At 48.4% G+C, this 18,957-nt stretch overlaps 2 protein-coding genes across 3 annotated transcripts; one reads left to right on the forward strand and one right to left on the reverse strand.

Moving 5' to 3' along the window:
* Positions 1-1,191: 1,191 nt before the first annotated feature.
* On the forward strand, positions 1,192-6,461 carry LOC127314362 (MA3 DOMAIN-CONTAINING TRANSLATION REGULATORY FACTOR 4). Of its 2 annotated transcripts, none has more exons than XM_051344819.2 (4): positions 1,192-1,318; positions 1,445-1,751; positions 4,049-4,143; positions 4,341-6,461. In XM_051344819.2, the coding sequence occupies exons 2-4, from the start codon at positions 1,469-1,471 to the stop codon at positions 6,129-6,131; spliced, it is 2,169 nt and encodes a 722-aa protein (XP_051200779.1). In that variant the 5' UTR covers positions 1,192-1,318; positions 1,445-1,468; the 3' UTR covers positions 6,132-6,461. The 2 variants fall into 2 exon arrangements, with proteins under 2 accessions (XP_051200779.1, XP_051200780.1); XM_051344820.2 differs by having other exon boundaries at positions 1,448-1,751.
* A 334-nt stretch (positions 6,462-6,795) lies between these two features.
* LOC127314361 (protein STICHEL-like 2) lies at positions 6,796-10,383 on the reverse strand. Its single transcript, XM_051344818.2, has 5 exons — positions 9,201-10,383; positions 8,874-9,090; positions 8,399-8,593; positions 8,034-8,243; positions 6,796-7,642 (listed from the first exon to the last, which is right to left on the reverse strand). The coding sequence occupies exons 1-5, from the start codon at positions 10,326-10,328 to the stop codon at positions 6,984-6,986; spliced, it is 2,409 nt and encodes an 802-aa protein (XP_051200778.1). The 5' UTR covers positions 10,329-10,383; the 3' UTR covers positions 6,796-6,983.
* Positions 10,384-18,957: the final 8,574 nt, after the last annotated feature.

Here is an 18,957-nt window from a genome sequence, read left to right on the forward strand (position 1 = left end):
GCTAAGTATTCTTTGTAGTGTATGTCATGGATACTACCCACCTTCACGTGGGTCGGATTCGGCAGCTTGTCTCCAGGCCAGATCCCACCATTCATGTTCTCCAGCAACTGTACCCTCACCACCATCTATGAGTCATCCATGCTTGCCGGAATCAAGTTCCTAGTGTGGTATACCTAGCTGGTATACCAGAACACCCTTCGTCTCATGAAAGTTGTCTTAAATTTGTTAAAATTTAGATGTATATAGACACTATCTAGTACATGGATATATCTAAATTTCGATGAATTTCAGATAAGTTTCATAGGATGGAAGGAGTACTTATTTTGGAACCAAAGGTTCTACGTTCAAATGATTTAAGGTGGCGCCCTAAATGGATTCCTAGCGGATACGATTTTTAGCTATTTATTTCGCTCTGGAGATACGGGTGGGCCTATTCACAAAATGCGTCTAGTTACATCTAAATTTGTGACAAGAATTACTAAACGAATGGTTCAAACAAACATGATGGGTCTATTATTCCCTACAAAATCTACCACAAACGTGATGATTCTCTTGAATTGTGTAACAGCCGGACAGATCAAACAAATCAAATTCGTCAGCGAGTGGATTTTCTAGTATCTGGCTGGAGTAGTAATTTGGATACGATCGAGATGTACCTATCAAGATATGATGATGCTGAACCTTGAATTGAGTCCGACGCGTCACGCTCATCCGGTCACCCGCCTTATCCACATCGCCAGGACCAATGGCAGTATGGCACCCTCCCTCTTGCCAGTGACGCCACCGCGCCTCGCCGCAGAAGATCCCGAACCCTGCCCCGCGAGCCAAAGCAAAACCCTAACTCCCACCCACGGTCTGATCCTCCCATTCCCACCGACCACCAATCAGTCGCCCCTAAAACATCCTATTACCCCACCGACAAGTGGGTCCATCGAGCTCCCCGATCCACATGTCAGGCAGCCAGGGAGCCCTCGAGCCGCGTGCGCGAAGTAGCGAGCGAAGCGGACGGCGCCGCGTGGTACAACGGGATAGGGATCCGCGGCCCAAACCGGCGGGCCTTGAAACCGGCGAGCCCGCACGACATGTTTCGATGACATGTGGGTCCGGGGGACGTGGGCCCCGCAGGGAAACGCAGGCTTTGTCTGGCGCAAGCGACGTGTCCCGGAACCCACGGCGCCTCCAGGAGAAAACCCAAAAGCGAGAGCGAGAGGGGAACGAGAAAAAAAATACAGCAGCAGTCATTACCACTCGCCCGCTCGCTCCGGCGCCGCGACGCAAATCTCGCGCACGGGGGCTCGATCCGCGGCGGAAACCCTAGGTACGCTCCGACGGCTTCCGCCGGCGCTTGCTCGCCCCTCCCGCTCGAGTTCGTTCCCCATTCCGGCGAGAGGCGCGGCGCTGATTCGGTTTGGTTTTTGTTGTTTTGCGGTGGTTGCGGCTGCAGCAGGTTGACGGGCGGGGATTGGGGATGTCGTCGCCGAGGAACGACGCGGGGTTCCTGACGCAGCAGCAGCGGGAGCAGCTGCGCGTCGCGGTGCAGAACGCCGAGACGCTCTCGCTCGCCTCCCCGCGCTCGCCAACGGGGGGGACCACGTCCGCGCTGCTGCAGCAGTACGAGCTGCAACAGCAGGAGAGGCGCGCCGCGGCGGCAGCAGCCAGGGCGGGCGGTGGGGGTGGGGGCGGTGGGGGTGCGGCTCCGGTGAGGCACCCGCGGAGGTCGCATTCGGGGAAGGCAGTCAAGCTTAAGAAAGGTGAGGCGGCGCTCGATCTGTTTTTTAAGAGCCTGGCCCTGGCGTGCGTGCTTTGATTAGGACGTGAAGAGTTGTGCCCATTTCTGTTAAAATTGTTACTGCTGCTTTGGTGAATGCCGGTGCTGCTTAGCCTGTCCTTGGGCCCTTGTGCGGACTCGATCTGGTTTAGGGTTCTGGGAATGCAGGTTTAGCAGCTTCAGCTGATGTAGCTTGTTGATGTTCATTTCTAACTTGTGCTTGTACTTATAACTATATAGTGTGCTGATGCTGCTAGTTTGTGTCTCATGGAGGTGGGGCTCTCATTATATGGAGGCGGCACATTGTGGCGTATACATGATACATTACCGATGGAACTTTGCTTTGGGGCCATCTGTTTGCTCTGAATGTCCATTCATTTGCAGATTTGGATTTGTTTGCAGCAGTTTATTTTTTCCCAGAGGTTGCAGTAGGTTAGTTACTTAGTTGAATTGATAAGTGTTGAATTTTGATGGCTACACCTACTGTTTCCTATGTAGGGGTTTAGCTTTGCATGTATGGAGCAAAGCAAATCAGCTGTTCCGCGTGCTTGTTAATTGGTGCTCCTGAGCTGCCTATAGGGGTTCGATTTCGTCACATAATGATAGCTATAATCTGGAGCGTAGAATTCTTCTCTGTTGATTGAACTACTTATCCGTATTCTGGTTGCATCTGTTACCCTTTAGGATTATTTCTCGGTTCTGTTTTTCGGATTCATAGGTACTCAGATCCTAGGATCTGACATATGGTACTGATAAGTTGTCTGAGTACCATCTACTTGTTCCTGGTAAAAAGCTTTTGGTTACCTGATACCACTGACTTGTCCTGTGTGGGCAACATGACAACCATCTTTTCCAGGACATTTGCTAATCCAAGCACTTCAAATTCTTCTTACGTATAAATTGTACCATGAGCTGACTGTGATGGTTACCCCCTTTATACTGTTGCTGTGTGAACTCTGCTGCACTTGTGATCATTATATTGTAGGATGAGCAATTGAGCATTCTTCGCCTGTTGGGGCATGCTTTTTTTACTTTTAACATTTCAGTTTGTAACTCTAGCCGATAGAAATTTGGTCCTCATCTGTGCGTAGCTTATGCTGGAAGCTTGTGCTAGCCCCCGATTAATCCATTATATGATTATTGGTTCTGCTAATTAGTTTTCATTATTTTTGTTACATGTTTGTACCGTTTTGCGTTATTTTGTAATATCTGGAAAGCTGATTGATATCCTTATTAGTTCATTATTATTACTTCTGGCTTGTTACATGTTTGTACCGTTTTTTTTTTTTTTGTAATATCTGGAAAGCTGATTGATATCATTATTAGCTCATTATTACTTCTGGCTGTTATTGGACCCTATGTGGTGTCTCAAGGCATGCTTCCAGCAATTTTCGTTGCTTGATTATGGGTTTCGGTTGACAGGCTTTGCACGGTTATTCATTTCCCATTTTCTGTTTGATATTTGACTTTGTACATCGTTAGAATATAGGGTCGCCATTTTGGACATTTAATTACTAGTGCCTTTGTTTCTTGCTTGTTTAGCTTCCACTTACTTTCTGTATGCATTAGGCATGGAGCATTGGGCTTCAGTATTTAGTTATTTACTTCCTGGACTCACCCTGGATGCACATGGTTGGATGTTTTGAGTTACTAGTGCCTTTCTTTATTGCTTGTTTAATTTCCATTTACTTTCTATACACATTTGGTGTGGAGTATTTGGGTCTTAAATATTTAGTTACTTCCTAGACTCACCCTGAACGCACATGGTCGGATGTCTTACGTTGAAGCTGTCGGTACATTGACTTTAGTTGCTATTAGCCTGTTACCAAATACCAGCTGTTAGGATACTCTCTTGAACTTTCCTCTTCTTGTATCATAAGAATCTAGAATGGGTCACTCAATCTATCAACATCTAGTTGCTGTGTGGCCTTGTATGTCAAGCAACTATGCAACATATGGAGTTTAAATCTGTACTATAAGAGTGTTCTTTTGTTATTAAAAAATACTATGTACATGATAGCATGATCTGGAGTGTCAGTTCTTCAGTTGATGATTCTGCCATTATTATATAAATAATGATTACCCATTTACAATCCAAGTCCAATAAATAGTTGGGTGTTTTGTCATTTGGGGAGTTCTTGAATACTACTGCAGGTTCTGTCAAATACTTGCAGGAAAATAGATGTGTTTTGCACTATCTATAGGCCTTACTTCTTTTTTTTCTACTTTTGTAATATAAATAAGATGCAAAATGTCTGATTTGCTGCATTTGTACTGCAGATGGTGCTGGTGGCAAAGGCACTTGGGGAAGACTTATCGATGCTGATACAGCCACATTCCTTGACCAAAATGATCCAAACTATGATAGTGATGAGGTAATACTTTATGATCTTGACCTGTATACTCCAGTTATTTTCTCATGCAATGCTTAACTGTTCGACCTTAAATTAGTCGCAAGAATCTGGTAAACGTAATCATATTGAGATTTGTCTGCATATACGGTGTTTATGGGGTTAATGCTCGGTACTTGGCCAAACTTTGGACACTTATCTTGTTATGTTTGGCTAATCAGGAGCCATATGAACTAATTGAAGTCCCTGCTACAACCCCACTAGAGGACTACAAGAAATCTCTTGTCACAATCATTGAGGAATATTTCAGCACTGGTGATGCTAAACAGACAGCTTCTGATCTAAAAGAGGTGGGTTATGATGACTTCCACCGCTACTTTGTCAAGAAGCTTGTTTCCATGGCAATGGACAGGCATGACAAGGAGAAGGAGATGGTTTCAGTGCTGTTATCATGTCTGTATGGTGATGTGGTCAGCTCAACTCAAATCAAACTAGGCTTTGTGATGCTGCTACAGGCTGTTGATGATTTGTCTGTTGACATACCTGATGCGGTTGATGTCCTTGCTCTTTTCATTGCACGATCAGTTGTCGACGACATTCTCCCACCTGCTTTTCTCAATAAGGCAAAAGGAAGTCTGACAGAGTCTTCAAAGGGCATGCAGGTTTTACAGATTGCAGCGAAGAGCTATCTTTCAGCACCTCACCATGCAGAGTTACTTGAGCGACGCTGGGGTGGTTCAGTTTACGTCACAGTGGATGAGGTAAAGAGGAGGATTACTGATCTTGTAAAGGAATATATCAGGAATGGTGATACAGCTGAGGCATGTAGGTGCATAAGAGAGTTGGCTGTGCCATTTTTCCACCACGAGGTCGTCAAGCGAGCTGTCACTCTTGGAATGGAAAGTCCAGCTGCAGAAGCTCTTATTATCAAGCTTCTGAAGGAAGCATCTGAAGAAGGCTTGATAAGCTCTAGTCAGATGGTGAAGGGATTCTCCCGTATTACCGAGAGTCTTGATGACCTCTCCCTTGATATACCATCAGCAAAATCTCAGTTCCAGACATTGGTATCTAAAGCAGTTTCTGAGGGATGGCTTGACTCTTCATATGTATCTTCAGGTGCCAACGGTAATGTCCAAGATGATGACCATGAGAAGCTGAGGAGGTACAAGAGGGACGCTGTGTCTATGATACATGAGTACTTCCTTTCTGATGATACACCAGAGCTTATTCGCACACTCAAAGAGCTTGGTGTTCCAGAGTATAACCCGATCTTTATCAAGAAACTTGTGACGATTGCTATGGACCGCAAGAACAGGGAGAAAGAGATGGCATCAGTTCTCCTATCTTCATTAAGCATGGAGCTATTCTCTACTGAAGACATTGTCAAGGGATTCATAATGCTTCTTGAATCTGCAGAAGATACTGCACTGGACATATTGGATGCCTCAGATGAGCTGGGACTGTTCCTAGCCAGAGCAGTGATTGATGACGTGCTTGCGCCTCTAAACCTAGATGAGATTGGCAGCGAACTTCCACCAAAATGCAGTGGGGCTGAAACGTTGAACATGGCACGCTCACTTGCCTCTGCCCGTCATGCAGGAGAGAGGCTTCTGAGATGCTGGGGCGGTGGGACAGGAGAGGCCGTTGAGGATGCCAAGGACAAGATAGCAAAGCTCCTGGAGGAATATGAGAGCGGAGGTGATGTAGGGGAAGCATGCAACTGCATCCGTGAGATGGGCATGCCTTTCTTCAATCACGAGGTGGTGAAGAAGGCGCTTGTCATGGCGATGGAGAAGAAGAGAGAGCGCCCCCTTGTTCTGCTCCATGAGTGCTTTGGCGAAGGGATCATAACCATCAACCAGATGACCAAGGGGTTCTCGAGGGTCAGGGACGGGCTTGATGATCTGGCTCTTGACATCCCTGATGCCAGGGAGAAGTTCCTCTCCTACGTCGAGTATGCGAAGAAGAACGGATGGCTTGCACTCTCTTTCGGTGGTGCTGCTTCGACTTGAACCGATGACCGAGCGAGCAGGAAGCGTCAAGCTGGACTGAGGAACAAACCGGAAGACGCAGGCAGCCGTGGTGTGGTGCCGGCCACCTAGTTCGTGTGCATTTGCGTTTTCAGTTTCTGATGCACGTCGCTGGACAATGCATCATAGGTAGCTCAACGAGCCCCTCTTGCTTGTGGAGTTGTGGTGGTGGCTCATGTCTAGATCTTTGCATCTCTGGACATACCCTTTGCTGTTCTTGCGTTGTTCCATTTCAACTTCTTCATAGACCTTTTCTTTTTTACATCAAGTAAAACAGAGCAGAAAAAGAATTTTATGTAAACTTCTTCACTATGTTTCTGCCTCTGCCTCTGCATTGCGCCTGTGATTTTGGCATTATCGTGTCGATCCTAAATGTGGTGGCGACTTCAGACGTGAATCGACAGTTGTTTAGTGATTCTATGGAGAGAGTTTTGCTTTTTGATTAGGTCTAATATCATGTTTACCTGTAGTTGATTCTCTATTGCTATCAACCTTTCTCAATTTGATTTGCATAATTACCAGTAGGTTATTAAAAAAGACAGATTGTTCATGAACGCAAAAAAATGGATGTTATCTGATGGATGCTCTACTACTGCGCTACCAGTAGAGTTTAAATTAGAAAACAGATTGGACTGACTCTAGCATCTACAATACACATCTCTTCTGTCAGAACTCAGGAGCAATCTGCACTACATAGATTCGCCTAAATTGGTGTAACGTTTAAGGAATTTGGCTAACCACATCCGTACCAAATGATAGGCTATTATCAGCCTTGTTTCAACGGTGCCCGCCTCCTAACTTTTGAGTTACAACATGCTAACCATGGAAAACCTTCTAGGTTTCTGACCTGTACACAGCGTCAGCTTTCGTTCTGCAATCTGGTCTGATCTTGCAGAAACAGCAGCTGAAGAGACCCTTGCGAGGCCGCTGAGCTCTGTGCTTCTCGCACAGCTTGGACTCCCGACAAGCGGTGCACGCACCACGTGGTAGAATCTTCGAGAAGCAGCCACGGCGACGACGAGTTCTGCCTTCTTCAACCTTTGGTGTGTACTCTCCGGCTTTCGAGGGGACATTCCCTGTGGTGGACGCTTCAGGCATGACAGAGATCTTCTGATAGCTCAGGATCCTCGACTCGGCGTCTCCAGTGTCGATGTCCGCACTGTGAAGGCATCCTAGAATGTGGGACGCTTTCTCCTTGGGCTGCCCTGGGAGCGGCGGCGGCGAGGGGCACTCCCTTCTGGATGATGCTACAGTTCTGCAGTCCGTGGCGACTGCATTCCGCGCCTGTTGGTCTTCTCTGGATTGCATGACCAGGCTGACCGACGAATTCTTGGATACAACCCTGTTGCTGACGGGGATTGGAGAAAGGTTGATCCGGATGTCCACGTTGCACTTTAGCAAATTTTGCAGAGAGACCACAAGTGGCATCCAGAAGCTCTCTGATGTTGGTACATCCTCAGGATGACAGAATTGTAGCTCAGCAACTGCTACACCTGCAACTCGAATATAAACAAAATGAAAATCTGACTTAAAACATCCTCAGCGTAGGCATGCTAATAAGAGCATGTGGCCATTGCTGATTGCTAACACTGAATGCCAATTGATACAGAAGATCAGAGCTTTGAGCATGGCACATGTGTTAAAAGAAACAGGTACTACGGCTATGATATGCCATCTGATGAAGGGCACTAACTTATTGACATGTGCTATATGTGTCTTTCGAGATGCAGCATTGAGCCACTGGCTGGATAAGATGTATGATGGATCAGCAGGAAATAAGGGCCATATGAAGTAGGGACATGTTTTCATTAGATTGAACGACGAACTAATATTCCTTCCAACAAAACAGATGAAAAAGGTCTAACACCCAGTTTGAAGACTTACCTTGGGTTGTGTACAGCGATGACAGCTTCCCATCTTTCTGCAACAGACTCTGGAGTGACTTAGATGCGCAGTTTTCAAGAGCCTTCATCCATATCGTCTCCAGCACATCTGGGTCTCCTAAATTCATGTCTAGACAGCCGATTTTGTTCTGATAGCAAAGATGAGAACTGGTATCTAAGCTTTCATCTTTCAGGACAGCAGCCCCATCATCTGCGTAATGAATTAATAATTGTCAGGAAACAGGCACCTAATGAATAGCATAAATGCATAATTGATCTGGTGACCATAAGCGTTTTGTTTTATAATGATTTGAGATATTTTGGCAGTAATGAAGCATGCTTTTTCAGGTAGAGAATGTTTGCTACCTGTCTGACTCTCTGTGAACATGCTTGAACCTGCAGTATCGTCCAGGGCCTCTAGGCAGTAAGGCTCTCTCATATTGAACTGTAATAGAGCCGCAGTAAGCCATGTAGACTGGTTCTTTGTGGTCTTCAATTGTTTTTCAGTTTCAGAAAGTATTTCCAGTGCATTCCTAAGTTTGTGCACGTCGACCTCAGCAGCTGATACAAGAAAATATCAACATCTAGAATGTCAAATCAATACCACTAGAAACATCACGAACTATTTTTTAATATGGAACACATTCGGTATTGTAGATATATATTTTTCTCTCAATAAACTTGGTCAAAGTTACTGCAGTTTGACTTTTGCGGAAAGCAATGCGCACTATATTTTGGCAAGGAGGGAGTACACTATAAGTGTATATATAAAGTGGGTTACACAATTCATCAACATAATGTATTTTTCATATTGTTTGGTTACAAAGGTAAGGGAACATACATGTATTTTTGCCCGTAACTTTCCGAACTTCTGAAGAATCTGAGTGGTGCTTCCCAGCTAAAATATCCATGATAAGATTTGCAAGCTGAGCTAATAGCTGCAGGGGATCAACCTTTGAACTCAAAAGCTCCCTAGCCCTCCGGACAATGGTAGCAGCATCCGATGACATGCACAGATTAAGAAGATCAAGCAACTCCTCGTCTGAGACATCACCTATCTGCCAATATATCAATGGGGTTAATTTTGTAGGTTTTGAAGAAGTATGGGGATATTGTGTATGTGATGATATATAAATGAAGGTTAGATGACTGGATTGAATCAACTTACTAGGTCGTATGTTACGGATTTGCTGATTCTTTTTCCAAGCAGAGTTAGTTGGTCAAGCATTTGAACTGCATCCCGAATGGAACCACTGGCCTTGCGAGCAAGAAGCTCAAGCGCTTCGGCTTCAAACTCCATACCTTCTTTTGTGCAAATCTTGCTCAACCGGCGGACAATCTCTGCGTCATCTATCTTGCAGAACCTATAGCTCTGGCACCATCCAGCCGAATTGTTTGGTAGCTTATCGATGTCAGATGTTACCATGACAAATATTGATCTGTCGGGGATCCCTTCGAGGCTACTATAGATGGAGTACCATGCTTCCTTATCCATGTGCTGACAGTCATCAACAATAAGAACCTTGAAGTGCGACGAAGCAGGAACTTCGCAGGCATTCCTGAGCAAGACAGCAACTCTAGATTTGCAATCCAGTTTGGAGGCATCAATCTCTACCACACTGCTGCTGTTTCCCGAGAATATGGCCACGCATTCCTCGCATTGCCCACACGGCTGGTTCCCGCCTGGAGAGTGGCAATTCAGCGCCGCTGCAAACACTTTCGCCGCAGATGTCTTGCCAGTGCCGTGCGGACCGTGGAGGAGATAGATCGGAGCAAGTTTACCCTGCGAGACGGCGCTCGAAAGAGACTGCGCAACAACATTCTGCCCAGCCAGCTCAGAGAAAGACCTTGGCCGGTACTTCTGGAGCAGGCTTCTTGCGCTCTCCTGGGGCTCCCTACGGCCGAGCTCCTCGCCTTGGACCACCAGAGAGAAAGCCCTGTCCTTGGCCGCCCTCGACATCCCGGAGATGGCAGAGCAGCAGTTCTGGTTGTGCAGCGCCGCCTTCACCCTCGCGTTGGCCTTGATGATGTTGATGGGCGAGTTGGCCAGCCGGGCCCCGAACTCCTCCCTCCTCCTCTGGGCATGGTCGTACATGTTGTAGCTGAAGCTGTGCCTGCCGTAGTTGCTGGCGTCCGCGTCGTCCTCCTCGAGGGAGCACCCTTCCCAGATGGTCTTCTTGGCCGAGAACTTGGCCAGCGAGTTGGTGTCGGGGTCCCTCAGAGATCTGGACCGCATGACCGCCACCAGCGCCCTCGAAATCGGGATGTCCACCGAGTGCCTCCTCCCCTCAATCATCTCGCGAAGCTTGCAGCGAACTCCACAGGCTGGCTCTAGGACTGAAACTCTGTTGAATCCTGCAATGCAGACCAGGAACAATTCTGGCTTGACACAAGAGGAGATGTGCATTGCACGCTGTAGAAAAATAATTGGGACATAAAGCAGATAGATTCCCTATCTAAATTTCCATCCTTTCTAAATCTCGGTTACAAGAAATGCGGGCCATAGACTGCGATTTTTGAGGAAACAAACTTACCCTAACCAGCGTTATCATGCAGGCAGCTCGAGCAGGAGAAAAAAAAAAGGATGGAAATTGGGCGTACGGTTTGAAGCGAATCAATCTTGGAGTAGGAAAAACAACTCGCAGAGGAGAAGATAATGGAGAATGCCGAATGCATCTATGAACATGAAAACAAAGGAAACATAAAAAAAAAACACTAGTCTACATAGAAACGAGACCAACATGGGAATCCGGGTTCTTCGAAGAAAAACCTCGCATCGGGGGGAATAAAAAAAAGGAGCAGAGGCAGAAGCCCAATTCCCCACAGAGGGAATGCACCTCAAACAACGCAAACAAACAAACAAGACGCCGGAGCATCTCAGGAACACACGAACCCAAGAACCTGAAGAGAAAACTGACACCGAATCCACCCCAGGAACAGATGAGAAAGGTGGGGATTAGGAATCGAAGCTTACACCACCACCCACCGCCGCCACCAACGCCCTTGCCGCCGCCGACGAGTTTAGGCACCGCACTCCACCGCCACGCGCCCGCTCCCAGTCTTTACCGCTACCACCGCCGCCACCACCACGGTATTAATAACCGGAACAAGCGAAAGGGGGAGAGCGGGGCAGGAGGAGCAAGAAGAAGACGAGGGGCAGCGCAGTGGCAGGGCACGTAAATACGCGCAAGTCAAGGCCCACTTGACCCGCGAGGTACTGGAGGCGAAGGAAAACGGAGGCCGGGCTCGCCTCGTGGTGTGTGCCAGCGGTGGCTTGCACCCGTAAATACGGGGAGTGTCAGGGGTACGTTCGTCTTTTTGGTGTGAGTATTGTACAGGACGAATCGTAACGGACGGGACAGTGAGCGCCGCGCGCGTGGGATGAGTCCATGACAGGCTGGGCCCGGGCCTACGTGTCGGCGAGGCGTGAGGATGTGCGGAGCGGAGAGGGCTTGCCTCGCGTCAGATTTACTGTTGCTGATGCTGGGGGCTCGTGACCCCACCGCTGCTCGTCCTTTCTTCCTCATTTATATGCTGCCAAAGTTATTCTGTTTCTGCCAAAACATATTTTGGCTCTTTTTTTTTTGCTCGATTTGGGATCAAACTGTTTAATATCTGTGAAGATGGTCGAGAGTTTGAGTTTCAGACAGGCGCTTTGGTATCCTAGTATGTTTTTAACTATCGAGAAACATAGCTTACATTATGTCACAAAAATATACAGTACATTAGAGACGTCTCTCAAATGTGAATCCATTGATACACTTTTTGTGGCATATAATTTATTTTTCGTTGGCCATTTCGATGGCAAAATACTGGACTCAAAATGTGAAACGGATTTGTATAGCTAGACAGAGACTTGTTCACATATTGTTTTGTGTTCTTCAAATGCATCGGGTAAATAGAGTTTGTGTTGACAATGTCGTCGACTAATGCATGCATATATGACGAAGAAGACACCGCTTTCCCCTCCCCTCTATAGTGCTTTGAGAGCCTTCTCGAGTAACCCGGACCGAACCAAGGCCTCTCTCGCTAGCGTTGCTAGTTGGAAATGACTGAGGGGAGGTGCCGGATCTGGTAGGGTCGGTAGTAGGTTAGGACTTGGTCCTTATGTGGCGTCTTGGCGTAGGAAGCTAGATCTAGCTCGTGCTGGTTTGGGTGTTCTTCACTACTTCCCTCCGGTGGCAGGTGTTGGGCAAGTGGGGGAGGTGCATCAAGGCATCTCGGAAAATAAGGCCATATCGAGCTTCTCCATTTTGGTGTATTTGCGTGTCGTCAGGCGGTGGTTGTTGGCCTTCTCCCTCGCTTCTCTAATGAGGAAGATGAAAGGGGAGAGCTCCAGCATAGGCTCTGTCAATAAGCGCAACCATCTCCTTGTTAGTGTACTCTGTGCTCTGCTTGCTCTCTTGGCCTGCAGTGGCAGCGAGGGGGGGGCGAGGGTTTGGTGGTCGCTGGCGTCGGGAGGTGCTGGGGAGTTGCGGTTTCTACGCATATTCCGGCGATATTCAAGCGGTGTCATTGCCTGGCTACCGCTATCCTCAGCCAAAGGAATGGCCTTACCATGCTCGACTGTGACTCGGGCTTCTGCTTCCCCCTGAGGAGGATCTTCTTCGACCTCGGTGGTGACAAGAAAGGCCGCAGCTGCAGGTTCTCCCTCGGAGGTGACGAGCAAGGACTTGATTGCTTTTTTTTGCGATCTCTTCTAGGGTACTTGTTGTAAAAGTTGTGGGCAAGGCTGTAATTTTTCTTTTCTGCGAAGTCTTTCATGTAATCATGTACGTGCCGCCTAATTAATGCAGAAACTAGTTCCTTCGAGACCTATCCCGTTCAATTTTTTTTTGCATGCATATAGATTCAATTCGTGTTTTGTGTTCTATGGTAAACATTTTGGATATGCAGAGACCAGACGTGAAATCTCTATGAACACGTCGATAGAGTATTGCAGCGTTTTTGTTCAATACTCACTCTGTGCCACCACAATATAAGACGTTTTAGGAAGCGGGGGTACTATCCGATTAAAAAAAGGTCGATTCATTACACGATTATAATTTTAAGAAGTTGTCCTCCATCAAAGATATACTACTCCTTCCAATCTATAATAAGTGTCAACAACCTAGTACATAAGCTTTTCTTTTTGCCTGATTGTGAAAACACTGCTAACTACAATTGTTAATCAACTGATTTTGAGCTACTCACATTACGCAAATGTGATGGTTCCACTGCTGCACCTCCCCTGTGTTCATGTTTCTGTTTTGTTTTGTATGCAGCGCATTGAGCATTTGTTTCTTCTGCCAGGATTGATGTCTGGGACCTTCTCTTCTCAGCACATGGTACATTATTTTTGTCTCAACTTTTAAGGGCGATACGACAGAGGGGGGGACCAAGGTTAGTTGCGTACGGCGACCTGTTTAGTGTTTTTCTAATCACCATTAGATTAGAGTGCTTAAAAGGCAGGGTTGCTGATGATGAGCTCGTCTCACTCTGTCAACTCCACTCACTGCGCTGCTGAAACAAATGTCGCCTTATCAATAAGAAATGATATCATCATCATGCCTAAATTCGCAAGATTAGGTTTGTGCTTTTCTTAGTGGTGAAGTTGTGGGGGTGCAAAATTAGTGCCTAACGAATAATCACAAAAATCGTGTCCGCTTGATCTCGACCTCTGGTGCCTCTAGTTTCAATCTTATAAGTTTCTTGTAATTAAAAACATGAGGCTGACCTGAGAACCAACCTGAGGTTGGATGGTTAGGAGGGTGGTTGTACCCCCAGTCCACCAGAGTTCAAACCCCAGGTTTGACATCTGCGTGTCTCATAAAGGCGGAATATTCATTCAGTGGGAGGCGACGTTCCCGTCGTGTGTGCGTTCATAGGGGTGAGTGTATACGCGTGTATGTGAGCGTCTGCGTTTGTACTGTGTTTCTCAAAAAAAAAAAAAAAACATGAGGCTGACCTAGCTAAGGCCCTAACAACGACAGTATAGCTTGCGGTGACAATGTGCGACCTTTTGTTTGACCCTTCGTTTAGCTTCCATCGCAAACAGCGACAGTACAGCTAGTAGCATGGAGTAGGGGCAAACAGTGTCGAGCACCCTATTAAAAGCTGTGATGCTCTCCATGTCCTTGATTGTAAGGGGAGCTATAGTAATGGAGCTTAACAAGAAAAAATGCTGGAACGGGATGGAATGGAATCAGATTGCAATTCTGCTACAGACAGATGGCAGGGAAAACTGGAAAGGAATCCTATCTTCCTCTCAACTCCATGCGTGCTCTCTCTGTCTTGTTTATTTCTCTCTCTATGTGGTTTGTGAAAAAGACGCACATGCCTCTGCATGAGCTGGGAAGACAGAGAGGAGACTGTGTGGACCGTGTGGTGTGCTGCCCGTGGAAACTGACATTTCCAAGTTTCCAAAAAATGCAAACTAAAATTCTAGACATACATTCTATTGTATCTTGTACATCTGTGAAATTTCATCCAAAAATATGGCATAATGTGGCCTACACAAAAAGAACAAATGATGTGTACATAGTACGTGACACTATTTACGTACGTCTTCTCTTTTTTACACAGGTCATATTTTAATATATTTTTGGATGAAACTTCACAGATGCACAAGACACAACACAATGTATGTATAGAATTTTAGTTTGCATTTTTTGGAAACTTAGAAGTGTCACAACAAAAAATGGGGTGTGGGTGCAACTAGTTGCAAATGAGAGTTTTCCGTGGAAACATGCCTGCCAAGAGATGTTCCATCTGATGGCAAATGGCAAAGGGTAAAATCCAGCTTTCCTTCAGACAAAACCCATCTTTACTGAACTTCTCCATCGACTGGACACTGGTCATGGTGCTGGTAGCTTTGTATGGCAATGCTGCTGCTACAGTGGAGGATCTCCACGGAGGCAGCAGATGCAAGATTTTGGCAGGGCTTGGAGCATCTCCATCGGTAGCCTCCAAATAGGCGCTGGCAGGAGCGCCGTCATCTCCGTTTAGGGGCGCCAGCACTGTATCCTCCATTTGGGGAAGCCGTTTCCACACCGGCGTCTCCTAAACACGGTTCCCAATTTTTTTTCTTCTTTTTACAATATTTTGAAACAATATATCGATCACATTTTATTCATACAATCACACAAATGGAATTAAATTATTCATACAACCCAACAAATAAATAGTACTAAAATTATTCATACAACCCAACAAACAAATAGTACTTAAATTATTCATCCAGGCAAACAAATAGAAATAAAAACATGCATTGTTGGATGCTCATCTCCTCGCCCACAAATGCGCAGCTAGATCCGCCTTCAGCTGTGCATGGACACCTGCATCTCGAATTTCATTGTGCATATGAAGAAAAGCAGCAAATTCTTGGGGCACATGCTCTACCGTATATGTACATCTATCGACGAAGAGAGCGGCGGTTGCTTTTCCGCGGAGTTCGTGCTCCATTACGGGGGCGATTCTCGCGTCGAGGCCACTTTGACCGTTCCCGACGAGGCGTTTGGACTCCCCAGACCACTTCACGGACTATTACGGTGGTTCAATGCGTCGAGGCTACTCCGACGGTTCCCCTTCCCGGCGACTACACCGTCGCTATGCACGCGATGGATGAGCGTCAGCAGACGACCATGGGCTCGCCGCTGGAAAAATGGGCCTCCCAAACCAAAAAAAACACCTCCATCCGGCGCTAAATAGCGCCGGATTTCGGCCTAGAGAGCCCCAACAGCTGGGGATGCTCTTAAACTCCTCGTCTGTACTTGCCTGTCATCTGTACAAGGACACCGGTCCTTCTTCTGAACCGGGCATGGACCACTCACCTCACCTGTAGTTCAAAGAGGGCATGGCAGAAATGTAAAACCTACTGAAAGTGAGAAATGCATGGCCTAAGAGCATCTCCAGCCGCGTCCCCCAAAGCGTCCCCTAAACCGCGCCGGATTGAGCGTTTGGGAGACGTGTTTTATTCGTGCCGCCTTTGGGGGACGTCGCTCCCCAGCCGCGTCCCCCAAACGCCGCCCCAATCAGGAATTCAAATTGTTGCATTCAAAAGAGATCGTTCCCGCCGAATCGTCGCGATCAGCGCGCGATCATATTACAAACCATAGTGCATGCTAAATTAGAAGAAGGGGTTGGTCGTCGGCGACGTATCCTGAGTCGACGCAGGCCCGTCGATCACGACGACCTCGTCGCGATCTGCCTGGTGCAGTGCATGCTCCGTCTGCTCCGCCGCCGTCGCATAGGCCGACGATGGTGTAGCAGTCGAAGACGCATCAGCCGGCTCTTGCTCCGCGGTTGCTGCCGCTGCCGCTTCCTGGGCCGCCGCGTCGGCCGCAGCGTCGGCCGCCGCCATTTTGGCTTCGATGTCGTCGATGATCTGGCCTTTGAAGAAGTTGTGCGCCGCCCGCGTCCGAGGAGACATTCCCTCTGTCGACGCTCTCAGCAGGGACATGTCGTCCCTGCGTTTCTTCAACTCCAACTTCTCCTCTTGCCTCTTGAGCAGCTCCGCCCACCTTTCGTCGATCTTTTTGTCGCGGGAGAGGAAGGTCGAGGAGACGTCCGCGAGGCATTTTGTGATCGACGCCTGCGTCTTCTCAGACGACGCGGCGTCGGCCAAGGGCCAAGGCGGCCTTGGCAGCCTTGTTGCCAGTAGGACGCCCTGCCGACGTTGCCAGCGGCACGTCCAGATCAATGGCGTCCTTCCCCTTGGACAGCGACAGGCGCGTCAACCGCCATTTCTCGTTCCCTTTGAGCTTGGTATAGCAATGCATTAGCGCGAACGACTTGTGACCTTCCGAGTTCCTCGCGTAAACCTCCATGGCCCTATCAAACTAGCCAAAGGAAGCGGAATCATTTCATCGAACACAATGTAGGCGCTACAGAGTATGGAAGAAAGATTCGTACCATTTGGGAGAGGTCGGCGCCGCTCTCGGCTCTGGTCACTAAGTCGTGATGGTATCCATGGAAGGAGTTCACCGACGCCTGGATGATGGCCATCGCGTCGACATTGCCTTTTGGCTCCTCTTCATTGTCACTTTCTTGTAGTCGCTGTTGATGAGGTTGCGCTCATCGAACTCGGCCTTGATCCTCGCCCAATACTTCCCATATTTTTGGTTGGCGCCGATGATGGAGTCATGGCTCACCGTCGCCCACGACTCGCACAGACAAAGATCCTCCAAAACCGTCCACTTGGGGCCTCGTGTGCCCGATGCCTTCTTCTTCTTTTTCTTCTTCACGCCGTCCGCGTCTACCTCCACGAGATCATCGTCGCCGGCACCCTCCTCGTCGTCCACGTCCTCCTCTTCATCGTCCTCCTCGTCCTCCACCTCCTCCTCTTCATCGTCCTCCTCGTCCTCACTCCCGCCCTCTTCCTCAGCACCCTCCGCACCGGCGCCCTCGAATTTGAGCGGCCCCCTGCGGCCACTGAAAGGGTCGCCGTCCGCACCGGGTCCTGGCTCGCGCTGCTCGTACGCCGGGGAGTAGAGGTTGTTGGGGTTGAAGCCGCCATGCGACAGTGCATCCTGGTAGTGGGGCGACAAGTTAGGCGTCACGCACCCGGGAGTGCCGGAGGGGCCGTCGTTGTAGAAGGCGGAGGACGACGGAGAGAACACTCCCGGAACGTACACCGGCACGTTCGTACTATATGGGCTCGCGTTGGTGGCGGCGAGACACCCGGCCATTAAGTGCTGGTGCTGGCGTGCCGCCACAGCCTTCTTCTCCTGCTCCGCCGCCCTCCGTCCTTTCCGCTCCGCCGTCGATAGCTTCCGGCGCAGACAGTCTTGCTGCCATTGATCGTCGGTCCATCCTTCCGGCTTCTTCTTCGGAGCCGGCGCCTTCCACGGCTTCGCGAACGGCGCTTTCGCCCCTTTCATCGCATTGCCCGGCGGCTTCTTGGCCGCTTTCTTGGCCATCTTTTTGGGGGCTATCGGCGGCGCCATGGAGTGGGGAGAGGGTAGCGGCGGCGGGTGGACGGCGGGAGAGGGTTGCGGTGGCGAGTGGACGGCGGGAGGGAGAAACAAATCGGCGGGATAGGAGAAATGAATGCGGCGGGATATGTGTTGGGAGGCCAGAAATGCGCGGTGGGATAGGCGCGATATGGCGGGAGGGGCGGGATTTGGCGGGAATGGGAGACGATTTTTCACTGAGCCGCTGACGCGTCGGGCCCGCATCGGCTCGCCTCGCTTTTCGGTGTGTCCGGCGTCCCCGGTGCGTCCCCTGTGGGACGGGGACGGGCTCGGGGCACCGGACACCGTATCGGGCCGCGCCGGACGAAAATGGGCTTTGGGGGATGCGGCTGGAACGCATTTTCTGTCCGGCGCGCCCCAAATCCCTTTGGGGGACGCTTTGGGGGACGCGGCTGGAAATGCTCTAAGCAAGTACAGTTTGAGATGTGGGAATTTCTTACTTCCTTGCTAAAGTTACAGTCTTGTCAAATGTTTATGCAAAGCTAGAGCCTAAAAATAATCTGTTGCAAATAAGCTCAACGTTTCCTTTTGTTTACATTTTATTGACTTTGTGGTGTTGTGAGTGTAGTGTACTAGTGTGTGTTATATCAGCCTCGTAACACTCATGCTACCTTTGGCATTGTGGTAGATCAGTACAATGTCCTTCGCCTAACTAACCTTCCTGTTACCATATCGTTTTTGTATTTTCATAACAAGTTCAGAAAATGATCCAGCACAAAAACCGAGCCATGAACCACCAGGAACCTACAAAACAAAGACATAAGTTTGGTGAAATGAGAAGATAGTTGTTATGGTTGAGCTCCAGTATGCACGGAAGAGGCCCAATAGTGGGCCAAATTAAGAGCTTAGCCTAAGTTATCTAGGGTTTAGAGGAGCTGTCCTCCTATATAAACACATGTACCCCTTCGATTATAATCAGACAATCAACATATACTGTTGTCGTCTCCCTCAGGAGACGGGAGCCCCAAACCC

Source organism: Lolium perenne, chromosome 7, assembly GCF_019359855.2.
Source record: "Lolium perenne isolate Kyuss_39 chromosome 7, Kyuss_2.0, whole genome shotgun sequence".
In the NCBI taxonomy this organism is placed as follows: domain Eukaryota; kingdom Viridiplantae; phylum Streptophyta; class Magnoliopsida; order Poales; family Poaceae; genus Lolium; species Lolium perenne.